At 41.0% G+C, this 21,973-nt stretch overlaps 1 protein-coding gene across 47 annotated transcripts in view; it reads left to right on the top strand.

Moving 5' to 3' along the window:
* The window catches only part of ABLIM1 (actin binding LIM protein 1), a 388,728-nt gene that overhangs the window by 348,781 nt on the left and 17,974 nt on the right, over nt 1–21,973 (top strand). For 21 of the 47 annotated variants that reach the window (XM_077947581.1, XM_077947580.1, XM_077947579.1 and 18 more), the window contains 5 exons: nt 2,184–2,219; nt 4,611–4,740; nt 7,344–7,463; nt 17,182–17,286; nt 19,010–19,057. In XM_077947581.1, the coding sequence (XP_077803707.1) occupies nt 2,184–2,219; nt 4,611–4,740; nt 7,344–7,463; nt 17,182–17,286; nt 19,010–19,057 (439 nt within the window). The remainder of the gene's footprint in view (nt 1–2,183; nt 2,220–4,610; nt 4,741–7,343; nt 7,464–17,181; nt 17,287–19,009; nt 19,058–21,973) is intronic. The other 26 variants (XM_015148252.3, XM_015148248.3, XM_077947591.1 and 23 more) reach the window with 2 other exon arrangements.

Here is a 21,973-nt window from a genome sequence, read left to right as displayed (position 1 = left end):
CATATATATATTGCATTTTTTGAGATGGAGTTTTGCTCTGTCACCCGGCTGGAGTATAGTGGTGCGATCTTGGCTCACTGCAACCTCCGCCTCCCAGGTTCAAGCAGTTCTCCTGCCTTAGCCTCCCAAGTAGCTGGGACTACAGGCAGGTACCACCAAGCCAGGCTAATTTTTCTATTTTTGGTAGAGGCGGGGTTTCGTCATGTTGGCTGGGCTGGTCGTGAACTCCTGACCTCAAGTGATCCACCCGCCTCAGCCTCACAAGGTGCTGGGATTACAGGTGTGAGCCACCGCACCTGGCCTTTATACATATTGCCATTTAAGAAACACTGCAAGAGTCAGCTTAGTTCTGTGCAGCCGTTGGTGCCTCCAGGGCCCTGCTATCAGTGCAGGTGCAGACCTGGGCCCTGACCTTGAGACGAGCCTTCACCTAGCTGAGACCCCCTAGAGACAGGCTATAGCTGCAGAGGAGACCGTGGAGCTTGTGAAGCCTTGGAATACAGAAAGTCTGCCCACTTACTATAGAATGTGGGGCAAAGGGCAAATTCTAAAACGGAGAAGTCCACCCCTGGCTGTGTTCTCCATAGCTCTGTTTGCATTTCATTTCTTTGTGAAAGCTTTTTGCATTTTAATTGTAAACATTTTATTCATTTAGAAAATACTTGTTGAGCAACTACTATGTCCCAGGAGCTGCTGTCATCACTGGGAATATGTAGTTGTAAACAAACAGTCCTTGCCTTCATGGAGCTTGTGGCATCGCGTGGGAGACAGTAAAGAAACAGATTTTACAGAGTGGTAGGGCTCTGAGGAAAAATGAAGCACAGTAAAGAGAAAGCATACCAGGGGCTGGGTCGCTCCTCTCGATAGAAAGGTCACGGAGATACTGTGTGACAGTGGGTTTGAGCGGAGACATCAGCGCTGATGGGGAATGAGCCCTGCAGGTGTCTGGGTGAAAAGCACTGGCAACAGAAGAGACAGCAAGTGCAAGGGCCCTGAGGTGACAGAAGGCTTGGCTTGTTGATGGCCCCAAGGAAGCCTGTGAGCCTAGGAGGATGGAAGCTAGAGGTGAATGGTAGTGAGATTGGCGAGGCAGCCAAGGCAGGATGCCCCATGCCTAGTCACCAAAGTCCTATTTTAGTTCTCAAACTATTTTATGGTGATTGCTGTGGTTGCAATTTAGTCAACCACCATGTGAACAAGATCCTATGTTTCAGTAGATGCTGTAACTCATCAGAGTAAAATGAGCATGGTTTGAATATATAAGGGAAATGATTCTAACTTGTCTAGCTTAATCACCTAAGTATGTATCACAATCATATCTATTCATGGTTTTTTTTTTTTTTTTTTTTTTTTTTTGAGAGGAAGTCTGTCTCAGGCCGGAGTGCAGTGGCCGGATCTAAGCTCACTGCAAGCTCCACCTCCCGGGTTCACGCCATTCTCCTGCCTCAGCCTCCAGAGTAGCTGGGACTACAGGCACCTGCCACCACACCCGGCTAATTTTTTGTACTTTTTAGTAGAGACGAGGTTTCTCCATGTTAGCCAGGATGGTCTCGATCTCCTGACCTCGTGATCCACCCACGTCAGCCTCCCAAAGTGCTGGGATTACAGGCGTGAGCCACTGTACCTGGCCTATTGATGGTTCTTAGGCAGAGATGTGCACCAGAATCTCCCCGGAACTTTGTCAGAGTCTACCTGTCTGAGCCCCAGGGCAGATGCATTTGTACCTGATCAGAAGACAGGGAGATGGGGAGGGATGCTGGCAAGTATATGTTGCCTCATATTTCCAGCGGACTCTGATAAGCAACTCTAAAACTGGCAAAGAGGCCAGGTGTGGTGGCTCACACCTGTAATCCTAAAACTTTGGGAAGCTGAGGTGGGCGGATCACGAGGTCAGGAGATCGAGACCATCCTGACTAACGCAGTGAAACCCCATCTCTACTAAAAATACAAAAAATTAGCTGAGCGTGGTGACACATGCCTGTAGTCCCAGCTACTTGGGAGACTGAGGCAGGAGAATCAATTGAACGCAGGAGGCAGAGGTTGCAGTAAGCCGAGATTGTGCCACTGCACTCCCGCCTGGATGACAGAAAGAGACTCTGTCTCAAAAAAACAAAGAAACAAGCAAAAAAACCAGCAAAGAGTTAACAAACATTGTGACTTTAAATTCTCTTTTATTTTTCTAGTCTCCAAGGACTTTGTCTCCTACTCCATCAGCAGAAGTAAGTACCATTTCTTTTTACCATTTTAATGGGTAGAATTTGAGAATTGCTTGACCCTTCCCTAGACTTGGATTTTTGAAAAAGGACATAACGTACAAAAGAACAGAAAAACTGCATGTGGGACTGTGGTGGTTTTGGGGATTACTTCTGTGGAAGAGGGAACTCTAAGAAACAGCAGTATATTCCTCTTAAATTGGAGACCAGGGAGTAAAAATGGCCTCACGTTAATCTGTGTCTGTGCCTCTAAGTGGAAGGAAAGTGTCTGCAGGGACATAAGTCACTTGTCCCAATGTATATATCTATCTATATATAGATATATCTATAATTAATTTTTCTGAACCCTAATAAACTGAAATGGCCAACAGCAGTCATGGCGTATTCTTTAAGCAGAGCCATCTTGATAGGAGGTTACTCTGTTTAGTCTGAAGTCAATCATCTGATCCTAAAACCAAGCAACTTTCTGGATATTATGAAACTGGACTGCTTTTAGGGAATCTCTGTAATTCAAAGTAGTAAAAATACTATAATGTTTTCATGGTTTATGACTGAGTGCTATGAATTATTAATTTCTACCTATATTCTAATAATTTGCATTGAATTTATGAAGAATTAATTTCTGTTGACCAGCTGTGTAAGGTTGAAGCACATAATTTGGGGACTTTTTGTTTTGTTGTTTTACTTAATTTATTGTTTAAGACAACTAGTATCAAGCCAAAGTTTCCCCTTACCATTTGCTCTCAAATTTCACAAAGTTATGGTTACTGAGGTTTTCATTTAGTCATTATTAATGCATTCTTTCAAACTTTTTACTTTTATTGTGCTAGTGGAAATTTCATAGGACAACAGATTCCTAAAATGTAAAATATTCTTTGTACTCTTTCAACTTTTTAGACAGTTTTATATTGTGTTTGTGTGCATGTGGTTTCTTTGTACTTATTACCTAATATATCCTTTTCTAGGTTTGGAGACAGGTGACATTTTAGTGGTGCTATGCTATTCCATTGAATTCACATGTCATAATTTCCTGGTTTTGTTTTTTTTTTTTTGAGACAGAGTCTCACTCTGTCACCCAGGCTGGGGCGCAGTGGCGCGATCTTGGCTCACTGCAACCTCTGCCTCCTGGGTTCCAGCAATTCTCCTGTCTCAGCCTCCCAAGTAGCTGGGATTACAGGTGCACACCACCACGCTTGGCTAATTTATGTATTTTTAGTAGAGACAGAGACAGGGTTTCTCCATGTTAGGCAGACTGGTCGCAAACTCCCGACCTCAGGTGATCCACCTAGCTTGGCCTCCCAAAGTGCTGAGATTACAAGCATTAGCCACTATGTCTGGCCCGTATGTCATAATTTCTTAATTGTGCCCCAATTTGTTGAACATGTAACGCAAATTTTTGCCTTTATGAATAGTGGTACTATAAAAGTATTTGAATAAATTATTCCTCCTTTAAAAGGGCATTTTAAATTATTTTCTTGGAATATGTTTCCCAAGAAGAGAAGTAAAATACCGACTTTATGGCAATCATCAACTTGTTATTCAGGAGAATTTACTTAAAATGTCACCAGATCAATGTTCTAGACAGTATAGGTAGGTTGGTGGTCAGAACAAAGGATGAGATTAGTGTCAGGAGGCTGGTTTTGAAGCAGGCTGTGCCCATACCAGTCACACGCCTACACACAGGGCTCTTACCTGCTTGAAACCATGTTTCTACATTAGTGGGGGGAGGGGGACGGAGGTGATAGTATGTGATCTACCTTTTCTTCTTGTTATGCAGATCTGGTAGGTATGTGAACATACTTATGAAACTGAAAAGTACAATGTCAGCATGGTCATTGGAATTATTATCTTTTGTCCCATAGCCCTATCTCTATTAAGGTTTATATGTTTTCATCTTTAAAAAAAATTGTTTTTAAGAAACAGAGTCTCACTCTATCATCCAGTCTGGAGTACACTGGCACAATCATAGTTTACTGCAGCCTGAACTCCTGAGTAGCTGGGACTGCAGGCATGTGCCACCATACCTGGCGAATTTTTTATAATTTTTTGTAAAGACAAGGTCTCGTTATGTTGCCCAGGCTGTTCTCGAACTCCTGGCTTCAAGCCATCCTCCCACCTTGGCCTCCCAAAGTGCTAGGATCACAGGTGTGAGCCACCACACTTGGCTCGTAAAATTTTGTAATAAGCCCAAGTACTGCAGATTTTGAGCACAATGTATTAGCCACAGAATGCTCATTTGCATATAAAATACCTGTAAATTTTGCACATAAAAATAAGTGCATATATTAATCAAATATAAATAAACAAGTAGACATGATGGTTCCTTGGCAATGTTTGTGAAACATGGTTCCTACCGAGGAATGGTGGCGGCCTGAATGTGTTGAACTTTGTTTCCAGGGATACCAGGATGTTCGGGATCGGATGATCCATCGGTCCACGAGCCAGGGCTCCATCAGCTCTCCTGTGTACAGCCGCCACAGCTACACTCCCACCACGTCGCGCTCTCCCCAGCACTTCCACAGACCTGGTAAGGGTGGCTGTTCCTGGGATTCACTCTATATAACAAACTGTGTTTCTGTGATTTTTTCCCCCTACTATTGATAGCACATTGAAAAACCGATGACTAAACATTTCCATCCCTCTCCTTAGCCAAATGAAAACTGATATCCAACTATATTTTATGCTGTACCTTTTCTTGAAACATCAGTCATCCTATGGTTGTGTACATTTTGATTTATTAATTATATTTTGACAGTGAGCTACTAGAAGCAAGGGTTTTTTTTAAAAAAATAGGATTAATGAAAATATCTTCACTTTGAGACTTAAAATGGAGATCTCTCAAAGAAAATATTTTGATGTGCTTTCTAGGCATACCAACATCACCTAAAATTCAGTATTAGCCGTTTTTAACAGATGTATTATGCTTCCCTTATCTAGGCACGTGGTGTTAGTAAGTATGCTTGGTTAAGCACCTTCTAGAAAGAGGACTCAGGGCTGTTCTTGATCACTTCTAAGATCCTTTCCAACCCTAAGATTTTCAATCAGACTTAGAAAATATAAAATCATTTCCAACCCTAAGATTTTCAATCAGACTTAGAAAATATAAAATCATTTCCAACCCTAAGATTTTCAATCAGACTTAGAAAATATAAAATCATTTCCAACCCTAAGATTTTCCATCATACTTGGAAAACATAAAATTATTAGGCATCACTACAGTAGAGAATGCCACAAAGTAGCAGATTTTAGTGGACCTTCATCTGCAGAGAATTTAGTGTCTGTGGCTACTAGTGGGTGTCTCCTGTGTATAGTAGGAGAAGAATGGAGACCCCAGTAAAGATCCAAGATTCCCTGAGAAATAGATTCACAAGGAAGATTCTGGCCTCTAATAAAACTTAATGGTGATAGTGTGCATCTGTGAAGACTTCCTGTTAAGCTTCTTGCTTCTGGATGGGTAGATGAGAACAAACCCATATGCTACCTTTTATTTAAATAAATTGTACAAGAAATAAAACCAAAGGAATTAACAGAATGATAAAAGGCTGCAATCTTCTCTCTAAGACCCTAGATTTAATACTTGCAGATAATTCAAACTATTTGATCCTTTGATAATGTATAATTTTCTCTACACTGGTAAATATTTATGCTGTTTATTGAATTACATTAAATGAAAGTTCTCAGGAAATTTTTTCCCTTATTTCATGGGCTACCATATTCATTTTATTCATGCCCAGGACATGGGTCTTGATTTAAGCCCTTGTCTATTTGGGTAATAAGAAATCCTTTATGCTGGGCCAGGCGTGATGGCTTACGCCTGTTATCCCAGCACTTTAGGAAGTTGAGACAGGTGGATCACCTGATGTCAAGAGTTCAAGAACCAGCCTGACCAATATGGTGAAACCCCGTCTCTACTAAAAATACAAAAATTAGCCGGGTGTGGTGGCGTGCACCTGTAGTCCCAGCTACTTGGGAGCCTGAGACAGGAGAATTGCTTGAACCTGGGAGGCGAAGGTTGCAGTGAGCTGAGGTCGTGCCACTGCAATCCAACCTGGGTGATAGAGCAAGACTCTGTCTCAAAAAAAAAAAAAAAAAAAAAAAAATCCTTTATGCTGCCACCCTGCTCATGTGCATGTGCTGAGGTCACTGAGACCCCAGCCATGGAGTTACCAGAGTGGCGTGGGGTTATAGGGGCATTGTTGTTCCAGAGATCCCTGAATAGTGAGGGGAGTGGTCAGTCAACACTTCTTCCCCCAAAAGCTCATGTCCTTATTGAGAAAGTTTCCATCTGTTCCAATCATGGTTCTGATGCCAATAGACTTTAGAACCTTCTCCTTCTCCTTCTTTCCTTTCACAGTATATTACATGTATGCCTGATGCCACTCTTTAGGCTTTATAGTTATTATTTTGAGGTCTGCCCTTCTAAAGTGAAGCTGGAGGAATTCTGATAGCATACTTGTGATCCATACAGAACACCCCAGAGAGTCCACTCCACAAGTTCTAGATGCCAGATGATGATTTAAAACCCCCTCAGTCTGGGTTGAAGTTGAATGGTCCATTCTTCCTGAGATAACTGAGTTTCCAGCCTCCAGTACTCCTGCTGAAGTTCTCGGGATCATATAGACCTCTTTGCCACACAGGGAACACAAACAGGTTTTCCTTGTATGTAGGCAAAATAAAATTCAACTTACAGTGGGATAAGTTTGCTTAAGAAAAAAAAAAAAAAACCTGACCCTTACATACAAATACAATGATTGTCATTTTTTTAATAAGCATTTCAGAGGGTTCTGTTTTGTCAGGTGCTTTTTAAAAACAGCTGTTGTTGAATCTAAATGATGTGTCTGCTACTGGCTGAACAGAGACCATCCAGGTGACCATTTCTTCTCACCAAAGCCATTTATTCTCAGAGAGTGACTCTGTACCCGCCTGAACCTCTTTGCACTCTCCCCCACTTTGCCTCAGCCTTAGCAGGTGCATTCTTAACCCTTTCTCCTTCCTCCCTTTTCAGCCTCCTGATTAACGTTCTTTATTTTGTTTTCCCTTGGAACGATGGCACCTTCCCTGCTCCTGTGTTAATTTCTGTTCTTCTTTTCTGTTTCCACCGTGCCCTGCCCCTGACTCCTTGCTGCACAGAGCTTTTGTCTCCTGGTGTGCAGAGGTTGTCGTACCTGCGCACCAGCAGCCTCAGCCCCACCCACAGCGACTCCCGCCCCAACCCCCCTTTCCGACACCACTTCATTCCCCATATCAAAGGTAAGGAGGCAGGTTTCTCCAGGCAGCACCCTGCATAGTGGAGATTTATTAGCACCCTGGGAAGGCTAATAAGGTGTATCTCCAAGAGTTAGTGCCGAGCTTTTGAGCTCTCAGCATGCCTGCGTGTGTCATGACTATACCCAATAGTTGTCTTAGAATGGGCATAGCGTCTCTCGTTGGGAGAAATATGTCACTTCTAAGGGCTCTAGATGAAGAAGCAGGAAGTATGTTTAAGACCATAAAATTTATTATCCACTGCTTTGAAAAAAGAAAAAAATATATATATATTATTATTTTGTTTTTGGATGTATTGAAACAAAATATAATATATATAATTGGAATATTTTCCTGGGTTCAATACGTAACAGGTCACAGCAAAACACAACAGTGTTTAGTAACAGATATACAAAAGTTGTCTTACAGGTGATAAACTATAACCATATTAACATGTTTGGGCAGCATTAAAAGATCTATGGCAACATCAGTGTTTCTCCTTGAGCTGACTCAGAGCAGTCATCTTCTGATTTGTCCTAACTCCCACATGATGGAGAAGAGAGGCTTTGCCTTCTGTTTTCTGTTCCTGCCTCACATGTCTGCCCCATCCCTTCGTTTTCATCATTGTCAGCAATGCTTCTGCAGCCATCCTCAGTTGGGACTGTCCACACTGGGGGAGCCGAGAGCCCTGACGAGGCTATGAAGGGGTCATAATTTAAAATTAAGTAGGAGTTCCTGGAATGGTGCGAACTTGATTTGAACCAAATTAACCAACAGTAATAGCTGAAGGATGGAGGAGGAGGCAAGCACAGATGTTATCACGGGTCTTAAAACAGTCCTAAAGGACTCTTAACCATGTGCTGCTCTGCGTGTCATATCCCTGATGCTTCCATTGAGGAGCTTGTTCTGGTTTACTGAATTTTCGTTGTCAGTCTACCCAAGCTTTTTCTTTGTGCTCACTTGGTTGTTGAGTGGCTGAATCCTAAAAGGTACATGTACTGTACTTATCATTATGCAGTGATGCTAATTTCAGCATTCTCTGTGTTTTGAAAATAACATTGCTCATTGAAGCAATCGTGCTTATCAAAGACACACGTGCCTGGAGTTAAGGCACACGTGCCATTTGCCATTAGCAAATTTTTTGATAGGTACAACACTCTCTAAAACTCTTGACAGATTATTTTACTTAATTTTTTTAAAATTTTTTTTATTTTTTTGACACAGAGTCTTGCTGTGTCACCCAGGCTGGAGTACAATGGTGCAAACTTGGCTCACTGCAACCTCCGCCTCCCAGGCTCAAGCGATTCTTATGCCGCAGCCTCCTGAGTAGCTGGGATTACAGGTGTGCACCACCACACCCAGCTAATTTTTGTATTTTTGGTAGAGATGGAGTTTGGCTATGTTGGCCAGGCTGGTCTCAAACTCCTGGCCTCAAGTGATCCACCTGCCTTGACCTCCTAACGTGTGGGATTACAGTGTGAGTTATCATGCTCAGCCAACAGATTATTTTAAATAATGAGTGCTAGTTAGTATTTTTGGGGAAAATTTTTATTTATAAAATGTCAAGATGATACTTTAGAGAATGTTTATAAAATCATAAAGAAATTATGCTGTTTTTTTTTTTCTTAAAAAAAAAAACCCTTCAGTTGTATATTTTAAAGAGACTTTACTATAGCAGCCATTAGTCAAATTAAGATTTTGGTTATTTCTGCTGAGGTGGGCAAATTGCTTGAGCCCAGGAGTTCAAGACCAGCTTGGGCAACATGGCAAAACCCTGTCTCTACCAAAAACATGAAAACAAAATTAGCTGGGCTTGGTAGTGCATGCCTGTAGCCCCAGCTATGCAGAGGTTGAAGCAGGATTGCTTGAGCCCAGGAGGTGGAGGATGCAGTGAGCCGAGATCGAGCCACTGCACTCCTGCCTGGGTGACACGGCAAAACCCTGTCTCAAAAAAAAAAAAAAAAAAAAAGAAAGAAAAAAAGATTTTGGTTATCTCTGATATTTAAGAAAAAATACATTATTGATTCATTAAAATGTAAACTTCCTCACTTGGCTATTATATGTTTCAACTTTTAGAGAGAGACTTTTTGTAGAAAGAAAAGTGTCACAGGCCCTATAAAGTTACACAGTTTGTACAAATAACACAGCACAAAGTGTCAATAGCTGGTCAGTGACTAACACTACCTCATGTCCATGAGTAGCCATGTGGACAGTTGAAAAGCCCATGGACACTGGAATCTTGGGTTCAGATATCTCCATTACTTGCTAGCTGTGTGACCTTGGGCTGCTTATTTATCTATCCTGTTGAGTGTCACTTGCCTCCTCTATAAATCAGGAACAATGAGACTCCTACATCACCAGGTGAAGTATCTTGGTGTGGAGCGCACCCACCTTGGTCAGTGTGGTGCTCTTAAATTGCTTTTTTTTTGTTTTTTTGGAGACAGAGTCTCACTCTGTTGCCCAGGTTTGCATGCAGTGGCACGATCTCAGCTCACTGCAGCCTCCGCCTCCCGGCTTCAAGCAATTCTTCTGCCTCAGTCTCCCGAGTAGCTGGGATTACAGGCATGCGCCACCATGCCTGGCTAATTTTTGTATTTTTAGTTTCACTATGTTGGCCAGGCTGGCCTCAAACACCTGACCTCAAGTGATCTGGCCATCTCAGCCTCCCAAAGTGCTGGGATTACAGAATTGAGCCACCGTGCCTGATTTTAAATGGTTTTTGATGCCATCATTCTGTTCACTTTTCACAGCATTCTTGGGAAATGGACTCAGTGAGGAGACCAAATATGGAGGCCCTGGCTAAGTAACTGTCCAGGGGCTCACCTCTAGGACGTGGCAGTGCCTGGACTAGACCCAGGCCCCCTCCTCCCCAGGAACGCTCCTTCATATGAGGGCCATGCGTTTCAGTATAAATATGTGTGAAGATAATTTTTAAAGCACACTTTTATTTTTCATCCCTTTTAGCCAGAAAATTGCATTCTTATTGAGTCTTAGACCAAGAATTATCCTCAGTCATTTAGATCATAAAATTAAGAAATATTTACTTTTCCGTAGAAATATTAAATGATTATAAAAATTATGGCACCCCTATGTTCCTAAATGGTGCTTTATTAAAAATGTAAGGCCGGGCGCGGTGGCTCAAGCCTGTAATCCCAGCACTTTGGGAGGCCGAGACGGGCGGATCACGAGGTCAGGAGATCGAGACCATCCTGGCTAACACGGTAAAACCCCGTCTCTACTAAAAAATACAAAAACCTAGCCCGGCGACGTGGCGGGCGCCTGTAGTCCCAGCTACTCGGGAGGCTGAGGCAGGAGAATGGCGTAAACCCGGGAGGCGGAGCTTGCAGTGAGCGGAGATCGTGCCATTGCACTCCAGCCTGGGCGGCAGAGAGAGACTCTGTCTCCAAAAAAAAAAAAAAAAGTAAATATACATTCTTTTCTGTTTTCAGTCTGCATTTGAAGTTTTTGACACCGTCAGATATTCTGGATTTAAATGATAAAAAGCGTTAGGCCAAAAGGAATTAGTGACCCTGAACTTAAAAACATCTAATAATCTCTCTCCCCTTGTCTTTTTACTAGACATGTGCCTATAGTTTGTTCATATGAAATAGTCTTTATGCTTCAGATGCAAAGTATAATGTACATAACAGTATATACTTAGTTTTTCAATCATAGATACATGGTGGAGATTTTGTACATTAAAGATATTGCTTTAAAAGCCTAGTGTATTTGGCTAAATGCCGATTCTCCAAGGAATTACATCTTAGTTATTTTGAAACACATGTGTCCTTTTACATGGAAGACCTCTCCGGCACTTAGAAATTTCAGAATAGGGGAAACCTAGAGCCATTGAGTAACATATCCAAGATATCTTTGAGATAAGTCAATGTCATCCAGGGTTTTTTGTGGCCCTTCATTGACTTTTATCTTGGAGCTTGTCTTGGAGCTTGAGGGAGTTTTTCTTGTTTGTTTGTTTTGTTTTGTTTTTAATGGATGTGAGCTGGGAGCTTGACCTAAGGTCGGATGTCCATCTCGGAGGCAGGGGGCGCCATTTGCCACTCTGGCAGCCAGAAGCCCAGCCTTCCATTGCCCAAGTCCACTTCCTGGTCCTTGTTTCTGCAGTGTGTGACCCAGGCCTGGGCTCACTGAGCTGAGGATGCCTGCATGATTGTAAAGCTGAGATGCACGGCACAGACTGTTTCTCTGCTTCACTGGCTTCCCCATTCATTTTCCATAACATCCATTGTTGGTTGGGTGTATCTTTATTTCTGTCCTCCAAACTTCCTTGTAGCCTCATTCTATCTTAGTATATCTTTGGGCCGGAGATTTGGAAAAACCATTTTCACTTTGTTTCGGGCTCTGTTTGTGAAGTGTGCTAAGTTTCTCTTCCTTCCCCTTTGAAATACTGCTAGACATGACATTCTGTGTCCATGAAGTATAAATTGGATTTCTGAGCAGGAGGGGTATATATATTAAATCTCTTTGAAAGGAATCTTTCCTCTTTTGCTATAAATACGAGTTGCCATGATGTAAATATATATTTGACACTTGCTGAAGGAAACTGTAACTCTTATTGATGCTTTAGACAAGAACCGGCAATCTTAAAACTGTCACAAAATTCTGGATGCTGCCAACTTATCTTAAGGCTCCCTCAAGATGTTCATTTATATTTGGGGATGTAAGCACTCTGAGTCCAGAAAGCTAGGCAGTGCTCCAACAGGTCCCCACAGCAGAATCGCACACCCCCATCTCTATTCACTTGTCTTAGAATTAGTCACTCGGGCTCTCATGGTGCCAAAAAGAAGAATGAAAGTGGAGACAGGCATTTAAATTTGTTAAGTACAGTGAGAGTCCTGTAAGTGAATGCGCCCCCGAGGTCTAAAAAATTGGCTTACTAGGGTAATAGGAAAGGAGGTAAAACTGAAGGCCAAGAAATAGAAATAGAAACATAAATAGAAATATAGTAGCTTGTCACTACAATAGATACAGAACACTAGCAACTTAGGGTGGCCCAATCTGAGGACTTAAAGGAACAAAATAGCCATGAGTGTGAGATATATATATATATACTATTGTATTATACACAGATACACACACACACACACACACACACATACACACACACAGTAGTTTTGCTTTTTGTTTTGAGACAGAATCTCACTTTGTTGCCCCGGTTGGAATGCAGTGCTGCGATTTCAGCTCACTGCAATCTCTACCTCCCAGGTTCAAACAATTCTCCTGCCATAGCCTCCTGAGTAGCTGGGATTACAGGTGCCTGCCATCAACACCCGGCTAATTTCTGTATTTTTAGAAGAGACAGGGTTTCACCATGTGGGCCAGGCTGGTCTCAAACTCCTGACCTCAAGTAATTCACCCGCCTCAGCCTCCCAAAGTGCAGGGATTTCAGGTATAAGCCATCATGCCCGACCTATTATTTTTAAACAGTATCTTATTCTGGGTTGATAGATGATGACAATGATGGTGATAATAATGATATCTTCCAAATATGAGATTTCATCTGGTATGTCACAGATTGCTTTGTCTAAGTAAGGAACTATGCACAGATGACCTCTTAGGGCCCCCATCAGTTATTTCCTGCCGGGGTTGGGTTCAAAGTTTTATCATTTAAATAGGGAGTTGGCCAGGTGCAGTGGCTTATGCCTGTAATCCCAGTATTTTGGGAGGCCAAGGCAGACAGATCACTTGAGGTCAGGAGTTTGAGACCAGCCTGGCCAACATGATGAAACCCTGTCTCTACTAAAAATACAAAAATTAGTTGGGTGTGGTGGCACATGCCTATAATCCCAGCTACTTGGGAGGCTGAGGCAGGAGAATTGCTTGAACCTGGGAAGCAGAGGTTGCAATGAGCCGAGGTCGCACCACTGCACTACAGCCTGGGCAACAGAGCAAGACTCTGTCTCAAAAAAATAAAAATAAAAATAAGGTGTTTAATTTAGAAAAGGGAAAGAGGCCTCTTCTTGAGAATTTTCCTTTTTGTTTAGAAATGCCCAAAATTTGTCATGCCTTTGGTATTTCAAGGGCTAAGAATTTGGTACCTAGAAACATTATCTATTCCAAAAACTTATTCCCCAGTGAGCGGTTGTGGTATGTGGAAAGCACAGTCTGCAGAATTGCTGAGATGGGTGTGTCACTGGGTCTCCCTCTACCTGATTTTTAAAAATGCTTTGTGGGAAGTTTTAAATGATTATAGTTAAATCTACTTATAAAATTTGAACATACTAGTGTTTGTTTTTTTTTTTTTTTCAAACAACTAGAGAGGTGAATGTTTGCTGAAGCCATCCAGCCTAATATAGAACCACACCCAACTGGTGACAGCATTCAGCCAGAAGCCACTCCTTGGGAATTCAGACAGCTACTCCATAACCTCTGAGAGGCTTTGATCATATTCAAGAACTGAGGGGCTTCTAGAGGCACTGGCCACCAGAGGGTCTTGTTAATAGAAAGATTTTAATCCCTGGACAAATGTCTAATTCTAATAACCTTAAAGTTTGTGTCCTGCATATGCAGATATTTTTGTGCGTGCGTGACATGGGCTAATAATGATAAAAACTGATTTAATGGGGGTTCATTTGATTGTGTATTATAACCAAAACCTATGAGAACTTTCCTGGAAACATCTGATTTTCTACAAGGACAGTGGAGGTCGATGTGAAAGAACAAAAGCACGCAGCAGTGTGGTTCAGAAGCAGTAGCAAAAGTTGAGACCCGGTGTACCTTCTATCGAGAAAAGACCATAAGAATGATTCTGTTTTTCAGTTATGGATTACCCTTGTTAATAATTTCTAATGTTCATAGGATTAAATCATTTTTCTTCAGTGAAACAATTAAATTGGAGCTGTCAAGGATTGGCTGTAATGGGGAAGTTATAAAAGGGGTGATCCCGGTGCTGTATACAGTAGGTCTTTACTTATCATCATCAGTAGGTTCTTGGAGACTGTGATTTAAGAGAATTGATATATTAAAATAAGAGTCTAGTTTTTCCCCTCATCAATGTTGTGATGAAACTAGGTTGAAATAAACAACGTTCTTCAAGGACCTGCTGTATGTTATTTTGCTTAAAATTGCAGTTTCCAATAACCTATTGATGTTAAGTGAGGACTTTACTACACTAGCATCTAGCTTCCTTTAATTTAGAGATTAGAGAAAATTGATGGTGAATCTTGCCATGGTGCTTGCTAAATTAGGCCAATAAATAGCTGTGGAGGTAATTAATTGGCCTCCTTCAATCATTCATTCACAGACATTTATTAAGCACTTACTCCTGGCCAGGCGATACACTGAGCACCGATGACGATAAATGAGACCGAGTTTTAATTCAGCAACAGGTTTAAAACACTATTTCCTTCTAAATGCAAATCAAAATCTTCCTTCCCCTGTTTTCCTCTGTGTTTTTTATACTCATTTTTTCCTGATGTGAACTAGTTATTTCTCTTTAGAAGAGGGTTAAATGAGATAACATTTTTATAAATTAGCTTAATAGGTCAATTGTAAGGGATGATATTTCACAATTTTGGGGAACTAATATATGACTTAAATAATAAAGTCAACATTATAACATATTTGGGGCTGGATGCTAAACCGACTCTTGAGAAGAAAAAACAGAAGTTTCAGAACACCAATAACCAAAAGCCAGGAATGTAAATTCGACTCAGTAACAGACACAGATCCCATATTTGGAATATCTTACTGCCCATTTAGTGTAGATCTATACTCTGGTTACTTAAAAATGTATATGCTGAGACATTAAAATTCTCTTTTTTTTTTTTTTTTTTGAGACAGAGTCTCGCTCTGTCGCCCAGGCTGGAGTGCAGTGGCTGGATCTCAGCTCACTGCAAGCTCCACCTCCCGGATTTACGCCATTCTCCTGCCTCAGCCTCCCGAGTAGCTGGGACTACAGGCGCCCGCCACCGTGCCCGGCTAGTTTTTGCATTTTTTAGTAGAGTCGGGGTTTCACTATGTAAGCCAGGATGGTCTCGAGCTCCTGACCTCGTGATCCGCCCGTCTCGGCCTCCCAAAGTGCTGGGATTACAGGCGTGAGCCACCGCGCCCAGCCAACATTAAAATTCTCTTAAATGTATTTTAGAACTCTAAAAATTGATACCTTTCACACTTGACTGGATAGATTTAGAAAAATTTGCCCTGAAGCAACTGGCCAGAGCTCTATTTTCTGATGATCTATGATTTATTTAAAATTATTAGTGTTAATAGATAAATAAATTGAACTTTATCAAAATTTTTAAACTTTTGTGTTTCAAAGAATTCCACCAAAAAAGTGAAACGACAGCCTATAGACTGGGAGAAAAATCTTTGCAAATTCATATTATTTCTGATAAGAGACCCGTATCCAGAATATATAAAAAGCTCTTACAACTCAATAGTAAAAAGCAATTACCACTACTAATTTATTGAGCTTTAATAGTCCTACATCTTCTGGTGTCTTCCTGAGACAAATGTTTGCCCAGACATAGGGTAGGAGGACAATTTAGGCCAGTTGAAAATCTCTTTCTAATTTTGCACAAGCTGAATCAGTTCATCCCGGCCATTCTCCTGGTCAGAAGGGAGTGATGGTGGATATGGTGGCACTTAAGGCTTTTGCAGCCACCTCTTTGCTCTTTTCTGGCCTGGTCCCTGTTCTCTCCTCCAAGTGCACCATGCTGTCCAGACAAGGTGGCCAGTCCTGTTGCTCCCCCAGACCACATCCTTCTCATGACATTCTAGCCCTTTCTCATGACATTGCAGCCCTCTGGAATATGGACTTCCCACCCTCCCATTCACCTGCCTGCTCACCTGGTAAGCTTACTCTTTGATGCCCAGCTCAAACCTAGCTTGAAGAATTGGTGGCACCTTCATCTGAGTGTCATAGCATTTTTCTTATACCTCAGAGTAAACAATTACATGTCATTATATGGTATTTAAGTCTGTCTCCTTAGATAGCCCCTAAGTCCCTTGAGGACAGGGAGTGTATCTCATTCATCTATTTGTCCTCAGTAGTACTCAGTGCCCAGCCATAGTAGGTGTTCAATAAATGTTTCAGTGATTGAATCATTGGCCTGGGTGGAGCCTCATCTTTGAAGTGAAAGGTGGGGAGAGGTATAAATGGTTGCGAAATACCTGGCTATACGGGTCTGACTCTATCTTGTATATTTCAAAGTGAGGAAAACAGAAACATGCTGCAGTTGAAGGCACTTTGTATTCCTAAGGGGAAGGACTTGGTGACCACACAGGTTCCCAGACTTAACCTTCAGATCGGAGAAACCTCTGCTAATTGCCAGCTGCTGCCATCATGCTTGAGAGTGATTTGTATTTGGGTTTGCCTAGCCCGCTCCTTTACACGCTTGGGATTTAACCATCTGACAACTGATCCTGAATCCTGAGCAAGCAGCTTTCCATCCCTTCCAATGTCCGCTCCCTCTAATCGATTTGCTGCGAGCTCACAGCTTTCAATGCATGCCATTGGAATGACGCACCTGACCGCTAGCTGCTTCTAACCCAGCTCCACCTGAGTTCAAATCTCTGTGATGGAAAACTAAACCTGATATCACCTTTGCAAGTCAAGTTGATAAATTGAGTGTGTTTCTTTTGTTTCTCCTTTTTGATGAACCTCCTTCCGATCTGTTGTTTTGAATTTTTATTACGCTTGCTTTGTTTTCTTTGTTTCTCTCTTCCTTCTCTCATTTTGTTTTTTCCATTCTTCTCATTGGAGGCAATGAGCCGTCCAGCGGCCGGAACTCCCCTCTCCCTTACCGGCCAGACAGCCGCCCTCTAACTCCAACTTACGCTCAGGCCCCTAAACATTTCCATGTTCCAGGTAGGAGCTGACACAGTCTGTGTCTTGGTGTCCTGTCACAGTGTAGAATGTAGCCTTGTAACCTCGTCTCGTCTCATCTCTCATGCTCTTTTAATTGGGATGCACAGTTAACAAACCCTAAATTGCAGGATCTGACCTAGGGGGCCTTTCAAAAGTTTTATGTGTTAAATGCCAGGATTACCTTGAAGGTTTATGTTTTCTCAAATAATTTTTGAAGAGTGTGGGTGATGGGTAAAAGCAGTTGAGTTGTGTTGTTTTGCTTTTTAGTAAAATTTTCATTGCACCATTTGATCATTGCCTTCTGAGGTGCCTTTCTGTGGTTTGCTGTCATTGACTAATTATAGCAATGGCAATCTAGTTATCTTCCCGTCCAAAAGATTGAACCACAGTATCACCTGAGAGAATACTTTTCTATTTCCTGTTTTTCTCTAACGTGGAGACTTTCTCCAAGGACTTTTCAGAAAGATGTAGAATTGGGTGAATTGGTTGGTCTTTCTGCAGCGCATCATAGACTAGCCACCTCCACAGCCCATGAAGATATCTTGCAATTTAGGCTTGGTGCTGCAAGCTTTGCTCTAGTAGTCACAAGCATTTGCTGTCATAATACAAATAGTAATTTGACATCAGAAACTGAAATAATCAGAGCCCATTAATATCATATCTTAATGTTTAGAATCAGCTCACTTTGTAAGGACAGGATTAGCTGTCAGAGGTAATAATATTATATTTCTACCAGCAGTTTATTGTTTTTTGCTTTGTTTAGCTACTGAAAGTAGTTTAATAAATTACCCACTATATTAACGTAAGTGTACATATTTAGAATCTATAATCATTTTTTTTCTTTCGCTTCTCAACTTAATAAAACAGAGGAAAGTTCACTGAGCTTTATATCACTTAGTCGGGACTGTCCTTTCTAAAAACGTTTAATTGAATCTTGAAAATTAATGTTCTATATTTGGGATTTTTCACATAAAAATGCCCCACCAAGATACAGTGCCCACGGTTCTGGGGAAACAGAAACCTTTTGAAATTTCCTGAGTATTTATAGTTAAAGCAAAATGGTTCCATAATCCAATGGGGTCTTGTAAAATATATAAATAGTGTTTCGCATCTCTTTTCTTTTTCATTCATTCATTCTTTTTTAAAAAAAATTGGCCTGTATAAATTAGGATTTGTTGAACATCCCATCAGTACACAAGGCTAGCCTTGAACATAAAAAGTTTCTATGTCTTTTTTTTTAAAAAAAAAAAAAAAAACCTTTTGATTTTTCTACATTGCTTTCCACTGTTCCACTCATTAGTTGAAAAGTAAATTGAGCCACTGGTATCTACTGGGGGCTCAATTTCTAGACAGTAGCAATTTGGGGATTTCCCCCAAACTGGTTATGTCTTTCTCACCATAAGAGTACCTCCACTGCTTGCATTTCTTCCTGTTTTAATCCCACTTTCAATGAAGTGTGTATTTGAAATAAATGGCTCATGAGTTAATCACATCTTTATATATCCTAAGATGTATTACAAAGGCTTCCATAACAGTTGCATATAGTAAGCCACTCATTTCTATAATTTTTCTTCCAATAAACTCAATCTTTGTAATACAGAAATTAACCTTCTGGATTATTTTTGTTCAAGATCTTCAGTTTGATTTGCCGTTTGGTTGATCTGTTTTTCCCATCGCTGAACTGGTTCCCATAATCACACACCTTTGCTTTTCATTTCCACAGATCAAGGGATCAACATTTACCGAAAACCACCCATCTACAAACAGCATGGTAAAACCCGCTTTCCTCTGCGTAGCTTTTAAATAGCAAAGTCAGCCGAACTTCTCCTTGCTGTCCTCTGAAAGGCTTTTCCTGCTGCTGCTTTTGAGAGTAAAACTGGTGCATCCAGCATATTATGCCTTTCTGGTCTACTAAGATGTAAATATTGTGAAATTGATTTTCCTGGATGGAGAGCACTTAGCTTGATTAGAAAGCTTCTAACTTGTTTCTGAGCCCATCAAACCATGTGTCATTCCATTCCTAGAGAGGGGGAAGTACTGGTCACACAGCAACTCACAAACATCCTAGCAAGACTTTTTTATATTTTGCCATCAAATATAGTCACCCTTTAAAATAATTTTGATGAGACTAATTTAAACTAGTGAAAAATCAGCCACCTAGAAAAACTAATTTGACTGAGCCTACATCAACTTGGCTGTCCAGGTCTCCGGTTTCTTATTGGGTATGAAGATGTCTGCACAGTGGAGTGGACAGGATACAAGCTAACACAGAGGTCGAGGCCCTGGTCCCACTTTCTCCCTGAATGGCTCTGTGACGTCATTTCTCTGTGCTTCAGTTTTCTCTTCTGTAAAAACCAGTTAGTTAGATCAGTTTGTCTCTGAACTTCCTGCAAACTAAGAATCACTAACGTGTATGTATAATTCAGTTTTCCTTTTTTTAACTCAGGAACTCACATGACTTTATGTAAATCACATTTTCCTCCACCCTTATTAAGTCTCTATAGATATATTGACCATAAATCTTTGTGAAAAGATATCCAAAGCTGGTCTTCAGGTGATTTCAGAAAATTCTACACAAATTGTGCCTGGAAATTTGAAGGCTGCCTTTAGAATCCAGCTGACGTACATGAGTCCTTAAGAGTTAGGATAACATGAGGCCAGGTGCAGTGGCTCACACCTGTAATCCCAGCACTGTGGGAAGCCGAGGCGAGTGGATCATTTGAGGTCAGGAGTTCGAGACCAGCCTAACCAACATGGTGAAACCCTGTCTTCTGTATTAAAAATACAAAAAAAATTAGCTGGGCATGGTGGCACACACCTGTAATCTCAGTCACTTGGGAGGCTGAGGCAGGAGAATCACTTGAATTCAGGAGGCAGCGATTGCAGTGAGCTGAGATCACACTACTGCACTCTCCAGCCTGGGTGACAGAATGAGAGTCTGTCGCCCCCCTCCAAAAAAAACAAAAACAAAAAAAAAGAAAGAAAAGAAGGAAGAATTAGGATGATGTGAAAATCAAATAACATTGAAAATGCACAAGGAAAAAACTTTTAGGCCAGAATCAGGAAGACAAAGAGAAATGTATATATCATAATGGTTCTAGAGCTTTGATTTTTTTTCTCATCTTTTTTTTTTTTTTTTTGAGGTTTTAAACCATACGCTTGCTTTTTAAGTTTGTTAACATTGTTTTTGTTTTTGTTTTTTATGGTTTAATGTCTTTCCACACACTCATTAACATGTGAATGTTTAACTACTGACTTCACCAATTCTAATGCGTAAGTACTGTTTGAAGTCATCCTTTTGTTATTAATGTAAGAATAAAATTATCAGAGTTTGATGTGTCAACTTAGAGACTTTGAAAAATCCTATCTTTAGGTCCTCCTCTCTGAACAAAAATAATCAAATAATTAAAATTTAAGGAGATTGGATAATGTTAGATTATTTGTTTGGAAGGAATTAGTTGACTTCTTTTCATAATATTTACTTTGACTGAAATCTTTCAGTCTGTTGTAATTAATTAAAAATAGCCCAGCCAGAGCAGTGCTTTCCAAGGGATGTTTTTGCAAAACAGCCATTCCATGCCAAAGAAATAGTTGTTATGCCCAAAACTGGTGTCTGTGCCCTGATGCATTTGAGAAGGGCTAGATTTAATTAAAGTCACATTTGTTCTTCATAATGCAGAACTTCTGAGAACTTCTTATATGCTAACATGTTTTGTCCATCTTTAAAAAGGGGATTTTGTATGTAGTGTTTTCCAAGTTAAAATGTTTTTCTCATGAGGTTAGAGATTCAGAGAAACACTGTTTAATGCGTGGCCAAGACTTTACCTCCTAAATTGGGCACAGTGGCCTACACCCATAGTCTCAGCTACTTGGGAGGCTGAAGTGAGAGACCCACTTGGGTGCAGGAGTTAGAATCCAGCCTGCACAACATAGCAAGACCCTGTCTCCGAGGAAGGGGGAAAAGACTACCCCTTTGTACTGGGTGACCTTGGTTGAGTTATTTAAGCAAATTGAGACCCAGAAGGTTACTCAAAAAATGGAGGACTTAGAGCTGAAGATTCAAAAGGTTATTTCCAGATTTTAAATATGTAAGCCCAGAAGAAAACAGTTATTTAAGGCATTATAAATACATTTTGAAATATTTAGTGTCATCCCTGGCCAATTTGCAAAATTAGCCAGAATCAGGGACTGTCCATTTAACCTGGTTTGTTTTGCTCCATCTCTGTAGGTTAGATTTGGGGCTCTAAGCTGTGACTCCTCCTCTAAGCATAGCCATTAAGAACTTTGTGAACTAATATTGCTGTTAGTTTGGCTTTTGTTGTTTTAAAGTTGGATACCTCACTTGTGTGCACAGACCTTTGAACAAAACAATGAGTGGGAATGGCAAACATAAGTTTCAATGCCAAATTCCTGCAAGCTGAAAGTGGATTTTCCAATTTCCATTTCTCCTAGGACTCAAGGACACATGTATTTAGTATATAAGGATTAGAATGAAGTGGACCAGACCAGATGTGGTGGCCCACGCCTGTAATCCCAGCACTTTGGGAGGCCGTGGCGGGCAGATCACCTGAGGTCAGGAGTTCGAGACCAGTCTGGCCAGGAGAAACCCTGTCTCTACTAAAAATGCAAAAATTAGCTGGGCATGGTGGTGCATGTCTTTAATCCCAGCTACTTGGGAGGCTGAGGC

Source organism: Macaca mulatta, chromosome 9, assembly GCF_049350105.2.
Source record: "Macaca mulatta isolate MMU2019108-1 chromosome 9, T2T-MMU8v2.0, whole genome shotgun sequence".
NCBI classification, from domain to species: domain Eukaryota; kingdom Metazoa; phylum Chordata; class Mammalia; order Primates; family Cercopithecidae; genus Macaca; species Macaca mulatta.
The sequence above is the reverse complement of the archived record's forward strand: the minus strand, read 5'-3'. Positions and strand labels throughout refer to the sequence as shown.